Source organism: Neodiprion fabricii, chromosome 4, assembly GCF_021155785.1.
Source record: "Neodiprion fabricii isolate iyNeoFabr1 chromosome 4, iyNeoFabr1.1, whole genome shotgun sequence".
Classification (NCBI taxonomy): domain Eukaryota; kingdom Metazoa; phylum Arthropoda; class Insecta; order Hymenoptera; family Diprionidae; genus Neodiprion; species Neodiprion fabricii.
Genome location: NC_060242.1, coordinates 3,820,230 through 3,839,106, shown reverse-complemented (window position 1 = coordinate 3,839,106; position 18,877 = coordinate 3,820,230). Strand labels below are relative to the sequence as shown.

Genomic DNA, 18,877 nt, shown 5'->3' with positions numbered 1-18,877 from the left:
AGATGTAATACGCACAGTATGTGCCTGCTGCAGATAGCAGAGTACAACAATTTTCAGGATCTTTTAACCTCTCGTTGATTGCTGGTTGTAATCGACGAACGAGTTATCGACACAAAGAGGAGAAGACGTTGCCTTCCCAAGTTCAACGAGAATCTCGCATGCCTGCACAAGTGGCTGGAGCCTTCGGGCGTCATCGTCGCGCGTACATCTAGAGCGCTGGACCATTTAATCGGCAACGGTCAGAGGTCAAACCAAAGAGATATCTGCTGCTCGACGTCCCCTCGTTCTGCAGTTGCACGCAAGTCTCTCGTCCGTGCGACACGATCAACCCTCGGAGAAGCCTCAGCGGTATTTTCTGGATTCCAGAGTTGCGTTCCGAGCTGCAGGTAAGGATCGTTCGTTTTTCGCCAACTATTCGATCGTCGTGGAATCAAATTTTTCTATCGTGTCGCAGGATGACCCGGCCAAATGTGAGGAGGAGACACTCCGAAATATCGCAGTTGGAGTCGGTCATTAAAATATCGAGCCTACCGATCGTCGAAAGCGGTATAAACATAGCCGGAAACGTTTACCACAGGATCAAGGTACAGGATCCTGCCTAATATTTTCTACTCTACTTCTAGTGTCTGTATTATTAATGAGTTCACAGTTTCCCGTATTACGTTTTCGTTTTATATGATACAGTTAGCGTTAAAATATTCCTACAAGCTATATTTAATCCGTGACGCATTTTTGAACTTTGACCAGTTGCACAAGTCGTAAATATCCCTCTTTGAAATATATGTTGTATACCAGTATCGCCGACTGCCAAGTACGAACACAACACGCCGCAGTAAAAATTCTAACTGCGACAATTTCATATCACGGGGTATTTTGTCAAGTCATAGGCAAGACGGATTACTGCGTCTCTGTATCAACGATACCCTCCCCTTTCACAAAACACATTCATATATGCAATTCTCGCTCCACAGCGTTCGAATTCTCTCGTGAACTGGAGCCTCGATACTGCCGAGCAATCTCTAGCTGCGGCAACGGCTTCGGCGAAACCGGCTCTCCTTGTGCTCAATGGACCGATATCAACGATCGATCAGTTTCTCTGCAAAGGGATAGACATCGTCGAGCAGAGAGTGCCGGCGTTGAATCTACCGCCACAGCTCGTAAGATCAAACAAAATGAATAAAGAGAGACATAGCTCATGATCGATTCCAACTCATTATTCGCGGTCCTTTGTACAATATGTCTCAGCCAGCGATGAATACCGAATAACAATCGAGATAACAATATTCGTATACGCGTGGTGCAAAAGACTCTGCCACGGTGGTGCTCACGATACTTCACGTAGTCAAAGTCTGGTTTGCAACTTTTTTTTTCTCGTAGCGGAGTACGAAAAAGAGAATTATTAATAGTAGGACGTAGAAGGTCTTTTTAATTTTTTTTTTTGCACTGTCGCAGAAAATATTACACTGGTCGACAAACATTTACCTTTTGTATGTAACGTGAAAACGGTTGATAGTGTTATGTTAGAAACAAGGTTTAGTATAGCAGAATTGATATTAGAATGTTGTAGATACGAATAGTTTTATTGTGATACGATTTTTTTAGTTTTTACAAAAATACAGTTCTTATGTACGTAAATGAGATTATTCATATCGTTACGGTACATTGGTTAACAGAATTTTGTAACAAGGAAGGTGCTTTCACTGTAACTAAGTAATTGGAATTTGAAAATAAGAAAACACCTTGAATCAAACAAAAAGGTAGGTCAACACGATAAACATTCAATTTTACCGTTAGTATCTGTAACACAAAAACTATACCCGATCGAATGAAAATAAATATGATTATATAACGAGGGTATATATATATATATATGTATTTGAAAATTAGCGAGCACCTTCGGTGTTACGAAATTTTGTTGACCAGTGTTACCTTACGTACGGTAATGGGGCGAAGGAGTCGCGTGAACCATACTATTGTTAGATAAAATTCTGAAATTCCAAGCAGATGTACGTCAATACAAAACAATTCGTGAGCAAACGATTGGTCAAACCAATGCTGATGCGGGCTGGAAGCGTTAAGCAGATGGGCAGTAACGCAGCTAATCGTGCTGCGGATAGGCTGGACGGCGCCCTGACCGTCGCCGAGGAGTACGTCGATCGCTACTTGCCCCCTGACCCCTCGGACAAGACGGCAGACGGTAAGGATGCCACCAGCAGCACAGTCGTAGGGCTACGTGATCGCGGAAATTCTGTTCAACGCGACATTTTACGATTGCTTGAAGGCACTTCGGACCGCAACGACCCAACCGAGGGGGTCAGCAAGACGGCAAGGACGATACATCACGGGGCCCGTTTCTCAAGGAAGCTGCAGCGTCGGCTGACGCGTCGCACCCTCGCCGAGGCTCGCGCCCTTAAGGAGCAAGGAACGGAGTGCATTCACGTCCTTCTATACGTCGCGGAGTTGGTGAGTTACCACGATTTAGGAAGCATCGGCAGGGGTGGGGTGCAAAAATGCGACGGGACGGTATCCCGAAAGCCAAACTACCGGCGGAAAAAAATTTAGAAAGACCGAGAATACGAAAACATTAAACGTAAAAATGTATAAATTAATTTATACCGACATTTTTCTTTCGAGAATGATCGAGATTACGAAGGGTAAAATATTGAATTGCGAAAATACCGAAGAGTCGAAACGTCGACTTTTCAAACGTCAGACTCGTGCCTTTGTCGAAAATCTACGAATCCGAATTTATAAATAACCGTTGATTAAAGACTCGACATGTCGAAATCCCGAAACCCCCTAAAGACAGAATGGCCGAAATGCCGAAAGGCTGGACGACGTTAGAAACACGTATGTTCTTTGCAACGCCACAAGCATTCGATGGTCGGTGTATGGTGAAATCTGACATAAGTCTACGTAACTGTGACAACCGTATCGCGGCCTTTCGGCTTTCTGGCCCTTCTGCATTTTGCGGATCGTAATTTTACCCCTTCTCAACTCTGATTTTCCCCAACTAATTTTATCGGTTTTGCGGTTGTTCAAAGTATCAACCGTTCTCAATTTTTAATTTTGGAACTTTCATTTTTCTGTATCTCCACATACTGTGATTTGGTCATTAGGAATGACGACTGTTCAGAAAATACTTTTTTCTTTGATAACAGAGCGTTCGGTTAAATGAATTTTCGGGGAAACAGCTGGGTGATTTATCGAAAATCCAAACTTCGGTACGCTGATCATTCGTTGTTTTAAAATCTGTAATTCGACAATTTGGGGTTTTCGACCAGTCGACTTTTTGGTCTTTCGGGATTTTCACCCCCAAATGTTGGCGGTAGTGACCGACGGAGAAAAGAACAACACGTAACATGCTTACTGAAAAATTGCAGGTCGCAACTGACCCAATATTGGCGCTTCAGAAGGCCCGGGAATTGTGGAAGTCGCTCAGTCTTCCTGAACCCGAAAATCAGGCCCGTCCTGCGACCCTGGAACAGCTTCTGGTTCTTTTGACCAGGGAATCAGCTCGCCGTGTCGTTCATCTCGTTAACGGAACAGCGACAATTGCGTCGAGAGCGCCTCGACGAATCGCTCGAATCTTAGTCAGGACTTCGCATCAGCTTCTAGATGCCGTTGAAGCCACGGTCAAGGTGAAATACCATAACTAAGCATCGTGTAGGTCTATTTTCGGATTATTCCATAGTTTAACCGGCCATGATACAATTTGTTAGTAATTTTCAGTGCAAATAAAAAAAAAGAAAAATAAACGAAAATAACAATCGAAAGGAAAAAAGAAGGAACAACTCGTTAATAGTAAATCGTGACGTTAAAAACGCTTTGAATTAAAAATATTTCGGGGAAATTTGCGGAGCGGATTACTGTGCGTGCATGTCTGTATGATTAATTTCCGTTTGTTCTGTCTGTGTCAATGAAGCTTGCTAGAAAATTTACTTCCGATTAAAAAGCTGTGTTTTTTATTATCATAAACCCTCCGAGGGGCTCAGATCTCCCTGGTCTCGGAATGTTGAGTGTGAAGTGAGTCACTCAGCTAATTGCAGGTGAAAAAACACGGCTCATATCGGCTTGACGATAATCAGCCATTGAGCCTTCAGTGAAAGGTTTGCCTTATACACATATTATCACACAGAGTCGTAAATTCGAAGCTACCTTATCAATCGTATTTTCGTACAGTACGATAAAGCCGTTGGTATATTTTCGAACTGATTGTGGACGTTCATTTATTGTTATTCAGATGTTACCGATTACCAACAACCGCAGCAACCCTCTTCCTCAGATTTCTGCCATCCGTGCCGCCATCTTCAGGCTTCTACAATTTTACGGTTCTACGACTAACATTGCACTGGTAAGTAAGATTGCTGCAAACGACTCGCGGTATAAATGATTCTACTCTCGATTGTATAATTCGAAAGTCAGAGATTCGTGTACAGATTTTTATAATCCTGTTTCATTCTGCTAATTTCTTTTCTTTGTTCGACAGGAACAGTTCGCAGCATTTTTGGCTGGACGTCCGAATTCTGGAAAGGTGGTGAACGCTCAAAACCGGCAGCAAAATCACAATAATCACGTTATCGTTACCACCGACGTTTTGGCCAACGGTGTCGAGTAGTATCGTGACCTGCAGATTCATCCTTGTCGAAAATTTTCTTTATTCAAAAATTTGACGCCAAGGATTTCGGAAAGACACTTGTCCTCTCTGAAATCCTCCGGCTTATTTCGAAGTGCTGTTACTATGTTGTCTTTTTATGTTGCTGCGCTGATTTATTCATAATACTCAAGGATATTTTTGAAGGACGAAATTGCAGGATTTTGTAATTTAGTTTCACAGAAAATTTTTCACACAGCTATAGATCACTGAGGGTTCACACTCCTTTTTTTTATAATCGGTTTCTCCTTTGACTCACGATTATATAATCTGTCAATGGATGTGACTGTGGATACTTCGAGCGGTGGAAGTTCTGCTACACGAGCTTCCACTCACTTGAATCTTATCAACTACGCGTATGAATAGCTCGTAGATACGTAGCAGATACTAATATAAGGGGGGTAAAAAGTAGATAACGAACCCTAAGTAAAATATCCCGAGAGCATATTCTAATCAATAAATGCAAGACGTCAAAACGTCGTTTTTAAAACTGCAACACGTTCTGGTTTTTTTACTTTTCTTCATTCTTTTTACTTTATTGTCGGAAACTGTGAATTAAATATATTGTTTAGATGCGGAAAAAATTAGCGTGCACACAATGGATGGGCATATTGAAATCGCTGGGGACTGAGAATAAATACTTGCACGAAATTTACTTTTTATTTGGTACATTCTATTTTGTTTTTTTGACGAATTGGGACAGACGGATTTATACATTTGTATCATTACGATAAGAATTTGCCTGACTCATCCTTCGGTTCGAATTGTCGAGCTAAAACGACGGTTGCAATACATTGTCATGCCTGTAATCCTGTACGTATTTATCCAGGCGTCAGACTTTGTCCATTAGATAGCGAGATCCATTTACACCAATACCATTTTCAGTTTGCCTGATATAAATACACATTCAACCGCATCCGGCGTATCCTGACAGTGAAATGCGATGCTGACTGTAAAACTCGATCCGGGCAGAACGCCTTTCTATCACGTTCGTGCATTGAATCAAAAACCAATTCCCCAACGTTCCGAATAAGCGGTTCATTAACACGTGACAATATCCTAATAACTGACAAATCGAATTCCTTGCTTCATTTTGTTTACAGATAAATTTCACTGGTATAACTGCACTCCGTACCTTCCAAACTCCAGATGTAAGAACATATCGTATATGTAACAAACACGACAATTTCTAAAAAGATCATTTAGAATCTCGCTTCTAATACCAGACCTTTGTAACCATCTAAGAAGGCCGAGATGTCGTCTAATACGCAATAAATCTCTGAGTATTGATAAGGGCTGAAAGGTCCACGGTTTATCGGAATTCACGGCTGATAACAAGGCTCGCCTCCAAACCGAGGAGTCGGAGACCCGACTCTTTTCGGTTTTGTAAGACTCGTACTCCGGGTTTAAATAGCCCAGACAGAATAATCGTGTCTAGGTTTCCGCTATCGCATACGAGTGTTGCGCAGCAATGAAATTATTTCCAACACAGATTCGCCGCTGGCTAACTCAACTTCGGCGACGTCTTGTGGTGGAGGACGATAACACCGGTCACGTATTGTCCCCGAGTCTTTCCCGACGAGTCGAACTTTGTACCTGTTAACTGTTGAGCGACCGCAACGCTGGAAAGGATCGCCCCGGTCTGTTCTCTGATTAGCTCATTCAAATTCTATCCGTTGTCGCGCATGCTCGTTCCATCTTATAAACGTACAGAGTGCCGAGCCCCTCGTATTCTCCGTGCTGTCGTGATACTGTTCACGTGTTCCTCGTTAAAGCGTATCGCATTACGTAAGTACCGCTACGTGGTTCGTACCGCCTTAATTCGATGTTAATATAATCACTGATATTGCATGGATGTGAGTATGCAGTTCACGTGATTTAACGTACTGGATAAGGGTCTTTATCAGGCTAGAAATTTGTCGTTTTATTTTATTTTTATTTATTTTTTTATTTCAACTCGCCAACAACTTTCCTTCCTTCAAATCAGAGTTTACCGGTCCGCTGTATCGTTATTACACCAGTTTATTTCTCCGTTTATTTATTTGCCGCGCAGAAATGTTAGAGATGAATTGAAAAAATGAGCAATTCAATTTCTCACAAAATCGCAACGATCCTTCGAAGCAGATTCACGAACACCTCGGATTTTATACTTTAACGAATACGTTCGTTATAAATTTGTACGAGAGTCGTTAACGAAAGTGTTATTGATACGAGACGAGGATTATCCGAAAGTCAGACTTTGTTTTTCTCCGTAAATTCTGTGATCGGCGTGTACGCGCAATCACACGTATTAAAATACGTGACGTATAAGTCGTATATTGTAAATATTTTCGAAAATATTATGTGCCATGGCAGAGGGTGTATACAGATACTGACCCGACACCGTAACACTAATGTTCTCAATCGCATGTGTGATGTGACATCTTGGCAAGTCTCAGGTTAACGGATAAAATAAATTATCTGATTAGCACTTTTACGATGGCGTCCGAGACGGTTCAGCTACCTCAAATGGAATTGTTCAACCGGGTTTTGGGGCTGCCAATGGTCGAGTTTGCGCTGACCAAGTCGGCATCGACGTACTCTCGAGTTAAGGATTCTAACCAGCTGTTGTATTGGGCACTATCGAGTGCCGAGGCGTCGCTGTGCAACGCAACGACCCAGGCGGTGCCGATTGCAGCACCGATCGCGAAAAGGCTTGAGAATTCGATTCACCTGGTTGACCAGACGCTGTGCAAAGGACTTGACAAGATCGAAGAGAAGGTTCCAATTGTAAAGGAGAAGCCCGAACTGGTAAATACGAAAAACTCGAGTCTACCTTTCTTCTTTACAAATAATTTTAACGAGATATTTCATCCCGTTTTCGACGTTTCCAGATCCTCGAATCCGCTGTCGGACTCGCGAAGAGGACCGTCCAGCCAGCAGTCTCTGGGATTTCATACGTCAACGACGTTTTGTCGGCCCAAGCGGTAAGCCTGAAGACCTTAAGCTGGAACAAGGCGAACGACATTCTTGGGACTCAGATTGGGACAGTGGCGCTTCAGGGATTTGATAGCACCGCTGCGGTTGCCGACAAGTTGATCGACCATTATTTTCCGGCTTCCGGAGAGGAGGAGGATACAGGTGATTTTGCACGTCTGCATAGTTACTCGCAATTTGAAGATCGGACGTTCGGGTCATAGATTGGGGTGGAGTTTGAATTTCGAACTAGAAAAGCTCCGAAACCACCGAATTCCAAGTATTTTCATGGCGAAACTTAACGTAAAGAAATCAAGCTTTGACGAAAGATCAATTTTCGAAATTTTGCTCTATCGGAACTTTACTTTTCGAAACTCTGCGTATTTTGGAGAAAAGAAACACTTCCATAGAAGTTTCAGCACGATTCGTGTACCGAAGGTCTCATACTCTCCGTGTCAGTAATAACTTTTCGTTTCTTCGACGGTCCAATATTGTTTAGATTATATTTATTTAACGTCTTTTTTTCTGTATCTCCCCGTATGATTTCAGTTCCGGTTTCGTTGGAAGAGGATAAATTACTGCATACTGTACAGACTGTCGGGCGTCTATCCAACAAGGCTGCTCGTCGGGTTTACTTGAGTATCAGCCAGCGCCTCAAAACTCTAGGCACCGACGATTTGAGGGAGTACGTGAGTCAGATTGTCACTATTCTGCATCTGACTCAGTACCTCCACGCCATTAATGACAAAGTCCAGGCGATGACGGGACCAAAAGAGGGAGAGAAGAAGACTGCATCCCGGAAATCCTTATAATTGATATTTATTTTTAAATTTCATTTACATTTATTTTTCCTTGGCCAATGATTACAATTTGAATGAAATTTCTTAGAGCGATGTTTTCTGTTCATGTAATATTTTCGCATCAACTAATGTAGAATATGAATGTGACATTTGTCTCTTTGTTACTGTTACTCTACGATTATATTTCATACATTACATTTCACATGAATTGCTGTTGTTGTTATTCCGTTTGATCATAGTCTTAAGATGAGGTGATCAAATTTGTAAAACCGAGTACTTTGTTCTTTTGTAATTACAATAATCAAAAGTTAACGATTTATTTCACTGGGAGAATATTGTTTTAAAAGTATATTTTGCGATCCTCAAGTAACAATCAGTAAATAATTATTAAATATAGAGGGCAGCGGATCAATGGTAAAAGAAAAAGTCTCCTGGCCCCAATCATACCGGGGCTGAACAGATTTGACTTTTACAAAATTTTCTAACGGTTTCGAACTGCGCTAATATCAATTTTTACACTCGGTTTGTCAGCGTGATATTTCGGGAAAAAGAGTTGAACGAGAGATGTGTGAAAGACTTTCTTGTGAATGTGACTTGTGTGATTGAAAAGCTGCATGAATATGGTGATCATGCGTTGGTATTGTGACTCTGGATTACATGAATGTGTAAATCGCTTGGTGTAGGTAAAGAAATGAATGAAAATCTCTCATTTGACATTATCTTCATTTACCTTGAAACTAAGCTTCCACTTATGGTGAAGGCTCCAATTTACATAGAGCCTGATAGGCATCTCTAGGCAGAGGGCCTGATAATGGGCTATAGAACTTGAAATTTCAACTTCCGCATTGTGGAAACACTTTGTAACAGTGAGAGTGATAAGCATTTTTGTGCCGACTCTTGCGCTTGGGTGTATTTTTGATACCAGATGCAGATTTGTGTTCGAAATTGTGGAAACTTTGAATTCTACCACGATTGAGCGTTTGAAAGTGCGTTTATAGTAAGCTAAAGCAAAAGAAATTGAGGGGATTCATAGCACATGTTTATGGGGGACGCTATAGCAGGCACATACAATACGTTGTGGCGCTGATCATACAGGAACAGATCGGTGCTCACCTCTGACGGTCAGAGGCGCTCGACACTGGAACTCTGTACCTACCAAACTCCGGTCTGTCTCGACGCTTGCTGTTTTTGGACGCGATCTATGTCAGCATCTCTTCCGGACGGAAGAGACCCGCTCTTGATGGCGACTCGTCGTCTAGTCTTCACCACTTCCTTTTTCGCACGTTTCTTTGTTGCTGCTTTCTAAGCTTTATTCTGCTTTCTAGTCTTTTCTTTTCTTTTTCGCTTTTTTTCTGACATTCTCTTCACCGTCTTTCTCTGTTCTATTCTCTGTTCTAATTTTTTTTATCCCTAGATCTTGAATAGTGATATAGAACTAGGTTAAGGATTAGGAATTAAGACTTTGTTTCTTTTTAATGTTGCAATAATGTTTTCCAATATTGCCATTAAAGAGATAAAAAATAAACCATTTAACCATTAAACCCCTATGCATTTTTGACGAAAATTCTCAGGTTTCAAAATGTGCTGAAATAAATTCGTTCATGCACTATTCCGACGTAATTTTGCGAGAGGAATCGATTGGGCGCAGTCCGAATACGCTGCGAGCAACAGATAAGAAGTTAGAGCCGAAAAACAAGAACCTGAATTTTCGACATTTTTCAGCAGGTGCTTTTTCCTCGTATCTTCTCTCCTGTTGATCCCACGCTCCTATTGCTGCGTTTTCCGAGTTCCATGGGGTCCAATTGGTCGGGAAAGAGTCATACGAATCGATTCTGAGACGAAAAATTTTTTGGTCAAAAAAAAAAGAAGGTTAACCCCTTTGTATTTTTGGCGAAAATTTTCGCCATTTTCAAAAGTGCTGGAATGAATTAATTGTGGCACTATTCCGACGTAATTTTGCGAGAGAAAACGATTGAGCGTAGTCCCAATAGGCTGCAAGCAACGGATCAGAAGTTAGAGCCGAAAAACGAGCACCTGAGTTTTCGACATTTTTCAGCTGGTGCATTTTCGATCGTAACTTCTGTGCTGTTGATCCCAAGCCACTTTTGCGGTGTTTTCTGAGTTCCTTGGGGTCCAATCGGTCGGGAAAGAGTCATACGAATCGATTCTGAGACGAAAAATTTTTTGGTCAAAAAAAAAGGAAGGTTAACCCCTTTGTATTTTTGGCGAAAATTTTCGCCATTTTCGAAAGTGCTGGAATAAATTAATTGTGGCACTATTCCGACGTAATTTTGAGAGAGAAAACGATTGAGCGCAGTCACAATACGCTGCGATCAACGCATCGAAAGTTACAGCCAAAAAACGAAAACCTGAACTTTCGACATTTTTCAGCAGGTGCTTTTTTCCTTGTATCCTCTCCCCTGTTGATCCCACGCTCCTATTGCTGCGTTTTCCGAGTTCCATGGGGTCCAATTGGTCGGGAAAGAGTCATACGAATCGATTCTGAGACGAAAAATTTTTTGGTCAAAAAAAAAAGAAGGTTAACCCCTTTGTATTTTTGGCGAAAATTTTCGCCATTTTCAAAAGTGCTGGAATAAATCAATTGTGGCACTATTCCGACGTAATTAAGCAAGAGAAAACGATTGAGCGTAGTCCCAATAGGCTGCAAGCTACGGATCAGAAGTTAAAGCCGAAAAACGAGAACCTGAGTTTTCGACATTTTTCAGCTGGTGCATTTTCGATCGTAACTTCTGTGCTGTTGATCCCGGGCCAATTTTGCTGTGTTTTCTGAGTTCCTTGGGGTCCAATCGTTCGGAAAAGAGTCATACGAATCGATTCTGAGACGAAAAATTTTTTGGTCAAAAAAAAAGGAAGGTTAACCCCTTTGTATTTTTGGCAAAAATTTTCGCGATTTTCAAAAGTGCTGGAATAAATTAATTGTGGCACTATTCCGACGTAATTTTGAGAGAGAAAACGATTGAGCGCAGTCACAATACGCTGCGATCAACGCATCGAAAGTTACAGCCAAAAAACGAAAACCTGAACTTTCGACATTTTTCAGCAGGTGCTTTTTTCCTTGTATTCTCTCCCCTGTTGATCCCACGCTCCTATCGCTGCGTTTTCCGAGTTCCATGGGGTCCAATTGGTCGGGAAAGAGTCATACGAATCGATTCTGAGACGGAAAATTTTTTAGTCAAAAAAAACGGAGGGTTGACCCCTTTGTATTTTTGGCGAAAATTTTCGATATTTTCAAAAGTGCTGGAATAAATTAATTGTGGCACTATTCCGACGTAATTAAGCGAGAGAAAACGATTGAGCGTAGTCCCAATAGGCTGCAAGCTACGGATCAGAAGTTAGAGCCGAAAAACGAGAACCTGAGTTTTCGACATTTTTCAGCTGGTGCATTTCCGATCGTAACTTCTGTGCTGTTGATCCCAGGCCAATTTTGCGGTGTTTTCTGAGTTCCTTGGGATCCAATCGGTCGGGAAAGTGTCATACGAATCGATTCTGAGACGAAAAATTTTTTGGTCAAAAAAAAAGGAAGGTTAACCCCTTTGTATTTTTGGCGAAAATTTTCGCTATTTTCAAAAGTGCTGGAATAAATTAATTGTGGCACTATTCCGACGTAATTTTGCGAGAGAAAACGATTAAGCGTAGTCCCAATAGGCTGCAAGCAACGGATCAGAAGTTAGAGCCGAAAAACGAGTACCTGAGTTTTCGACATTTTTCAGCTGGTGCATTTTCGATCGTAACTTCTGTGCTGTTGATCCCAGGCCACTTTTGCGGTGTTTTCTGAGTTCCTTGGGGTCCAATTGGTCGGGAAAGAGTCATACGAATCGATTTTGAGACGAAAAATTTTTTAGTCAAAAAAAAAGGAAGGTTAACCCCTTTGTATTTTTGGCGAAAATTTTCGCGATTTTCAAAAGTGCTGGAATAAATTAATTGTGGCACTATTCCGACGTAATTTTGCGAGAGAAAACGATTGAGCGCAGTCACAATACGCTGCGATCAACGCATCGAAAGTTACAGCCAAAAAACGAAAACCTGAATTTTCGACATTTTTCAGCAGGTGCTTTTTCCTCGTATCTTCTCTCCTGTTGATCCCACGCTCCTATTGCTGCGTTTTCCGAGTTCCATGGGGTCCAATTGGTCGGGAAAGAGTCATACGAATCGATTCTGAGACGAAAAATTTTTTGGTCAAAAAAAAAGGAAGGTTAACCCCTTTGTATTTTTGGCGAAAATTTTCGCCATTTTCAAAAGTGCTGCAATAAATTAATTGTGGCACTATTCCGACGTAATTTTGAGAGAGAAAACGATTGAGCGCAGTCACAATACGCTGCGATCAACGCATCGAAAGTTACAGCCAAAAAACGGAAACCTGAACTTTCGACATTTTTCAGCAGGTGCTTTTTTCCTTGTATCCTCTCCCCTGTTGATCCCACGCTCCTATTGCTGCGTTTTCCGAGTTCCATGGGGTCCAATTGGTCGGGAAAGAGTCATACGAATCGATTCCGAGACGAAAAATTTTTTGGTCAAAAAAAAAGGAAGGTTAACCCCTTTGTATTTTTGGCGAAAATTTTCGCCATTTTCAAAAGTGCTGGAATGAATCAATTGTGGCACTATTCCGACGTAATTAAGCGAGAGAAAACGATTGAGCGTAGTCCCAATAGGCTGCAAGCTACGGATCAGAAGTTAGAGCCGAAAAACGAAAACCTGAATTTTCGACATTTTTCAGCAGGTGCTTTTTCCTCGTATCTTCTCTCCTGTTGATCCCACGCTCCTATTGCTGCGTTTTCCAAGTTCCATGGGGTCCAATTGGTCGGGAAAGAGTCATACGAATCGATTCTGAGACGAAAAATTTTTTGGTCAAAAAAAAAGGAAGGTTAACCCCTTTGTATTTTTGGCGAAAATTTTCGCCATTTTCAAAAGCGCTGGAATGAATTGATTGTGGCACTATTCCGACGTAATTTTGCGAAAGAAAACGATTAAGCGCAGTCACAATACGCTGCGATCAACGCATCGAAAGTTACAGCCAAAAAACGAAAACCTGAATTTTCGACATTTTTCAGCAGGTGCTTTTTCCTCGTATCTTCTCTCCTGTTGATCCCACGCTCCTATTGCTGCGTTTTCCAAGTTCCATGGGGTCCAATTGGTCGGGAAAGAGTCATACGAATCGATTCTGAGACAAAAAATTTTTTGGTCAAAAAAAAAGGAAGGTTAACCCCTTTGTATTTTTGGCGAAAATTTTCGCCATTTTCAAAAGTGCTGAAATAAATTAATTGTGGCACTATTCCGACGTAATTTTGCGAGAGAAAACGATTGAGCGCAGTCACAATACGCTGCGATCAACGCATCGAAAGTTACAGCCAAAAAACGAAAACCTGAACTTTCGACATTTTTCAGCTGGTGCATTTTCGATCGTAACTTCTGTGCTGTTGATCCCAGGCCACTTTTGCGGTGTTTTCTGAGTTCCTTGGGGTCCAATCGGTCGGGAAAGAGTCATACGAATCGATTCCGAAACGAAAAATTTTTTGGTCAAAAAAAAAGGAAGGTTAACCCCTTTGTATTTTTGGCGAAAATTTTCGCTATTTTCAAAAGTGCTGGAATAAATTAATTGTGGCACTATTCCGACGTAATTAAGCGAGAGAAAACGATTGAGCGTAGTCCCAATAGGCTGCAAGCTACGGATCAGAAGTTAGAGCCGAAAAACGAGAACCTGAGTTTTCGACATTTTTCAGCTGGTGCATTTTCGATCGTAACTTCTGTGCTGTTGATCCCAGGCCAATTTTGCGGTGTTTTCTGAGATCCTTGGGGTCCAATCGGTCGGGAAAGAGTCATACGAATCGATTCTGAGACGAAAAATTTTTTGGTCAAAAAAAAAGGAAGGTTAACCCCTTTGTATTTTTGGCGAAAATTTTCGCCATTTTCAAAAGTGCTGGAATAAATTAATTGTGGCACTATTCCGACGTAATTTTGAGAGAGAAAACGATTGAGCGCAGTCACAATACGCTGCGATCAACGCATCGAAAGTTACAGCCAAAAAACGAAAACCTGAACTTTCGACATTTTTCAGCAGGTGCTTTTTTCCTTGTATTCTCTCCCCTGTTGATCCCACGCTCCTATCGCTGCGTTTTCCGAGTTCCATGGGGTCCAATTGGTCGGGAAAGAGTCATACGAATCGATTCTGAGACGGAAAATTTTTTAGTCAAAAAAAACGGAGGGTTGACCCCTTTGTATTTTTGGCGAAAATTTTCGATATTTTCAAAAGTGCTGGAATAAATTAATTGTGGCACTATTCCGACGTAATTAAGCGAGAGAAAACGATTGAGCGTAGTCCCAATAGGCTGCAAGCTACGGATCAGAAGTTAGAGCCGAAAAACGAGAACCTGAGTTTTCGACATTTTTCAGCTGGTGCATTTCCGATCGTAACTTCTGTGCTGTTGATCCCAGGCCAATTTTGCGGTGTTTTCTGAGTTCCTTGGGGTCCAATCGGTCGGGAAAGTGTCATACGAATCGATTCTGAGACGAAAAATTTTTTGGTCAAAAAAAAAGGAAGGTTAACCCCTTTGTATTTTTGGCGAAAATTTTCGCTATTTTCAAAAGTGCTGGAATAAATTAATTGTGGCACTATTCCGACGTAATTTTGCGAGAGAAAACGATTAAGCGTAGTCCCAATAGGCTGCAAGCAACGGATCAGAAGTTAGAGCCGAAAAACGAGTACCTGAGTTTTCGACATTTTTCAGCTGGTGCATTTTCGATCGTAACTTCTGTGCTGTTGATCCCAGGCCACTTTTGCGGTGTTTTCTGAGTTCCTTGGGGTCCAATTGGTCGGGAAAGAGTCATACGAATCGATTTTGAGACGAAAAATTTTTTAGTCAAAAAAAAAGGAAGGTTAACCCCTTTGTATTTTTGGCGAAAATTTTCGCGATTTTCAAAAGTGCTGGAATAAATTAATTGTGGCACTATTCCGACGTAATTTTGCGAGAGAAAACGATTGAGCGCAGTCACAATACGCTGCGATCAACGCATCGAAAGTTACAGCCAAAAAACGAAAACCTGAATTTTCGACATTTTTCAGCAGGTGCTTTTTCCTCGTATCTTCTCTCCTGTTGATCCCACGCTCCTATTGCTGCGTTTTCCAAGTTCCATGGGGTCCAATTGGTCGGGAAAGAGTCATACGAATCGATTCTGAGACGAAAAATTTTTTGGACAAAAAAAAAGGAAGGTTAACCCCTTTGTATTTTTGGCGAAAATTTTCGCCATTTTCAAAAGTGCTGGAATAAATTAATTGTGGCACTATTCCGACGTAATTTTGAGAGAGAAAACGATTGAGCGCAGTCACAATACGCTGCGATCAACGCATCGAAAGTTACAGCCAAAAAACGAAAACCTGAACTTTCGACATTTTTCAGCGGTGCATTTTCGATCGTAACTTCTGTGCTGTTGATCCCAGGCCACTTTTGCGGTGTTTTCTGAGTTCCTTGGGGTCCAATCGGTCGGGAAAGAGTGATACGAATCGATTCTGAAACGAAAAATTTTTTGGTCAAAAAAAAAGGAAGGTTAACCCCTTTGTAATTTTGGCGAAAATTTTCGCCATTTTCAAAAGTGCTGGAATAAATTAATTGTGGCACTATTCCGACGTAATCAAGCGAGAGAAAACGATTGAGCGTAGTCCCAATAGGCTGCAAGCTACGGATCAGAAGTTGGAGCCGAAAAACGAGAACCTGAGTTATCGACATTTTTCAGCTGGTGCATTTTCGATCGTAACTTCTGTGCTGTTGATCCCAGGCCAATTTTGCGGTGTTTTCTGAGATCCTTGGGGTCCAATCGGTCGGGAAAGAGTCATACGAATCGATTCTGAGACGAAAAATTTTTTGGTCAAAAAAAAAGGAAGGTTAACCCCTTTGTATTTTTGGCGAAAATTTTCGCCATTTTCAAAAGTGCTGGAATAAATTAATTGTGGCACTATTCCGACGTAATTTTGAGAGAGAAAACGATTGAGCGCAGTCACAATACGCTGCGATCAACGCATCGAAAGTTACAGCCAAAAAACGAAAACCTGAACTTTCGACATTTTTCAGCAGGTGCTTTTTTCCTTGTATTCTCTCCCCCGTTGATCCCACGCTCCTATCGCTGCGTTTTCCGAGTTCCATGGGGTCCAATTGGTCGGGAAAGAGTCATACGAATCGATTCTGAGACGGAAAATTTTTTAGTCAAAAAAAACGGAGGGTTGACCCCTTTGTATTTTTGGCGAAAATTTTCGATATTTTCAAAAGTGCTGGAATAAATTAATTGTGGCACTATTCCGACGTAATTAAGCGAGAGAAAACGATTGAGCGTAGTCCCAATAGGCTGCAAGCTACGGATCAGAAGTTAGAGCCGAAAAACGAGAACCTGAGTTTTCGACATTTTTCAGCTGGTGCATTTCCGATCGTAACTTCTGTGCTGTTGATCCCAGGCCAATTTTGCGGTGTTTTCTGAGTTCCTTGGGGTCCAATCGGTCGGGAAAGTGTCATACGAATCGATTCTGAGACGAAAAATTTTTTGGTCAAAAAAAAAGGAAGGTTAACCCCTTTGTATTTTTGGCGAAAATTTTCGCTATTTTCAAAAGTGCTGGAATAAATTAATCGTGGCACTATTCCGACGTAATTTTGCGAGAGAAAACGATTAAGCGTAGTCCCAATAGGCTGCAAGCAACGGATCAGAAGTTAGAGCCGAAAAACGAGTACCTGAGTTTTCGACATTTTTCAGCTGGTGCATTTTCGATCGTAACTTCTGTGCTGTTGATCCCAGGCCACTTTTGCGGTGTTTTCTGAGTTCCTTGGGGTCCAATTGGTCGGGAAAGAGTCATACGAATCGATTTTGAGACGAAAAATTTTTTAGTCAAAAAAAAAGGAAGGTTAACCCCTTTGTATTTTTGGCGAAAATTTTCGCGATTTTCAAAAGTGCTGGAATAAATTAATTGTGGCACTATTCCGACGTAATTTTGCGAGAGAAAACGATTGAGCGCAGTCACAATACGCTGCGATCAACGCATCGAAAGTTACAGCCAAAAAACGAAAACCTGAATTTTCGACATTTTTCAGCAGGTGCTTTTTCCTCGTATCTTCTCTCCTGTTGATCCCACGCTCCTATTGCTGCGTTTTCCGAGTTCCATGGGGTCCAATTGGTCGGGAAAGAGTCATACGAATCGATTCTGAGACGAAAAATTTTTTGGTCAAAAAAAAAGGAAGGTTAACCCCTTTGTATTTTTGGCGAAAATTTTCGCCATTTCCAAAGGTGCTGGAATGAATCAATTGTGGCACTATTCCGACGTAATTAAGCGAGAGAAAACGATTGAGCGTAGTCCCAATAGGCTGCAAGCTACGGATCAGAAGTTAGAGCCGAAAAACGAAAACCTGAATTTTCGACATTTTTCAGCAGGTGCTTTTTCCTCGTATCTTCTCTCCTGTTGATCCCACGCTCCTATTGCTGCGTTTTCCAAGTTCCATGGGGTCCAATCGGTCGGGAAAGAGTCATACGAATCGATTCTGAGACGAAAAATTTTTTGGTCAAAAAAAAAGGAAGGTTAACCCCTTTGTATTTTTGGCGAAAATTTTCGCCATTTTCAAAAGTGCTGGAATAAATTAATTGTGGCACTATTCCGACGTAATTTTGCGAGAGAAAACGATTGAGCGCAGTCACAATACGCTGCGATCAACGCATCGAAAGTTACAGCCAAAAAACGAAAACCTGAACTTTCGACATTTTTCAGCTGGTGCATTTTCGATCGTAACTTCTGTGCTGTTGATCCCAGGCCACTTTTGCGGTGTTTTCTGAGTTCCTTGGGGTCCAATCGGTCGGGAAAGAGTCATACGAATCGATTCTGAAACGAAAAATTTTTTGGTCAAAAAAAAAGGAAGGTTAACCCCTTTGTATTTTTGGCGAAAATTTTCGCTATTTTCAAAAGTGCTGGAATAAATTAATCGTGGCACTATTCCGACGTAATTTTGCGAGAGAAAACGATTAAGCGTAGTCCCAATAGGCTGCAAGCAACGGATCAGAAGTTAGAGCCGAAAAACGAGTACCTGAGTTTTCGACATTTTTCAGCTGGTGCATTTTCGATCGTAACTTCTGTGCTGTTGATCCCAGGCCACTTTTGCGGTGTTTTCTGAGTTCCTTGGGGTCCAATTGGTCGGGAAAGAGTCATACGAATCGATTTTGAGACGAAAAATTTTTTAGTCAAAAAAAAAGGAAGGTTAACCCCTTTGTATTTTTGGCGAAAATTTTCTCGATTTTCAAAAGTGCTGGAATAAATTAATTGTGGCACTATTCCGACGTAATTTTGCGAGAGAAAACGATTGAGCGCAGTCACAATACGCTGCGATCAACGCATCGAAAGTTACAGCCAAAAAACGAAAACCTGAATTTTCGACATTTTTCAGCAGGTGCTTTTTCCTCGTATCTTCTCTCCTGTTGATCCCACGCT

General features: G+C 41.5%; 2 protein-coding genes across 6 annotated transcripts; both read left to right on the top strand.

Annotated features, from left to right (window-relative positions):
* Positions 1 to 79: 79 nt before the first annotated feature.
* LOC124180468 (lipid storage droplets surface-binding protein 1) lies at positions 80 to 5,150 on the top strand. Of its 5 annotated transcripts, none has more exons than XM_046566052.1 (8): positions 149 to 386; positions 455 to 584; positions 972 to 1,157; positions 2,002 to 2,197; positions 2,282 to 2,463; positions 3,384 to 3,641; positions 4,244 to 4,354; positions 4,490 to 5,150. In XM_046566052.1, exons 2-8 carry the CDS (start codon positions 456 to 458, stop codon positions 4,616 to 4,618), a joined length of 1,191 nt encoding a protein of 396 aa, XP_046422008.1. In that variant the 5' UTR covers positions 149 to 386; position 455; the 3' UTR covers positions 4,619 to 5,150. The 5 variants fall into 5 exon arrangements, with proteins under 5 accessions (XP_046422012.1, XP_046422011.1, XP_046422007.1 ...); XM_046566054.1 differs by having other exon boundaries at positions 153 to 386; positions 2,005 to 2,197; XM_046566056.1 differs by having other exon boundaries at positions 80 to 386; positions 2,002 to 2,463.
* Positions 5,151 to 5,464: 314 nt separating this feature from the next.
* LOC124180469 (lipid storage droplets surface-binding protein 2-like) lies at positions 5,465 to 8,617 on the top strand. The gene is made up of 4 exons (XM_046566057.1): positions 5,465 to 6,442; positions 7,123 to 7,444; positions 7,528 to 7,774; positions 8,159 to 8,617. The coding sequence occupies exons 2-4, from the start codon at positions 7,133 to 7,135 to the stop codon at positions 8,419 to 8,421; spliced, it is 822 nt and encodes a 273-aa protein (XP_046422013.1). The 5' UTR covers positions 5,465 to 6,442; positions 7,123 to 7,132; the 3' UTR covers positions 8,422 to 8,617.
* Positions 8,618 to 18,877: the final 10,260 nt, after the last annotated feature.

Excerpts from the sequence above, each read along its gene's own strand:
- LOC124180468 (XM_046566056.1), top strand. The coding sequence starts at position 456 with ATGACCCGGCCAAATGTGAGGAGGAGACACTCCGAAATATCGCAGTTG. Across the intron at positions 1,158-2,001 it reads TGAATCTACCGCCACAGCTC|CAGATGTACGTCAATACAAA; the intron begins GTAAGATCAAAC and ends TGAAATTCCAAG. Across the intron at positions 4,355-4,489 it reads CTACGACTAACATTGCACTG|GAACAGTTCGCAGCATTTTT; the intron begins GTAAGTAAGATT and ends TTTGTTCGACAG.
- LOC124180469 (XM_046566057.1), top strand. The coding sequence starts at position 7,133 with ATGGCGTCCGAGACGGTTCAGCTACCTCAAATGGAATTGTTCAACCGG. Across the intron at positions 7,445-7,527 it reads TAAAGGAGAAGCCCGAACTG|ATCCTCGAATCCGCTGTCGG; the intron begins GTAAATACGAAA and ends CGACGTTTCCAG. Across the intron at positions 7,775-8,158 it reads CGGAGAGGAGGAGGATACAG|TTCCGGTTTCGTTGGAAGAG; the intron begins GTGATTTTGCAC and ends GTATGATTTCAG.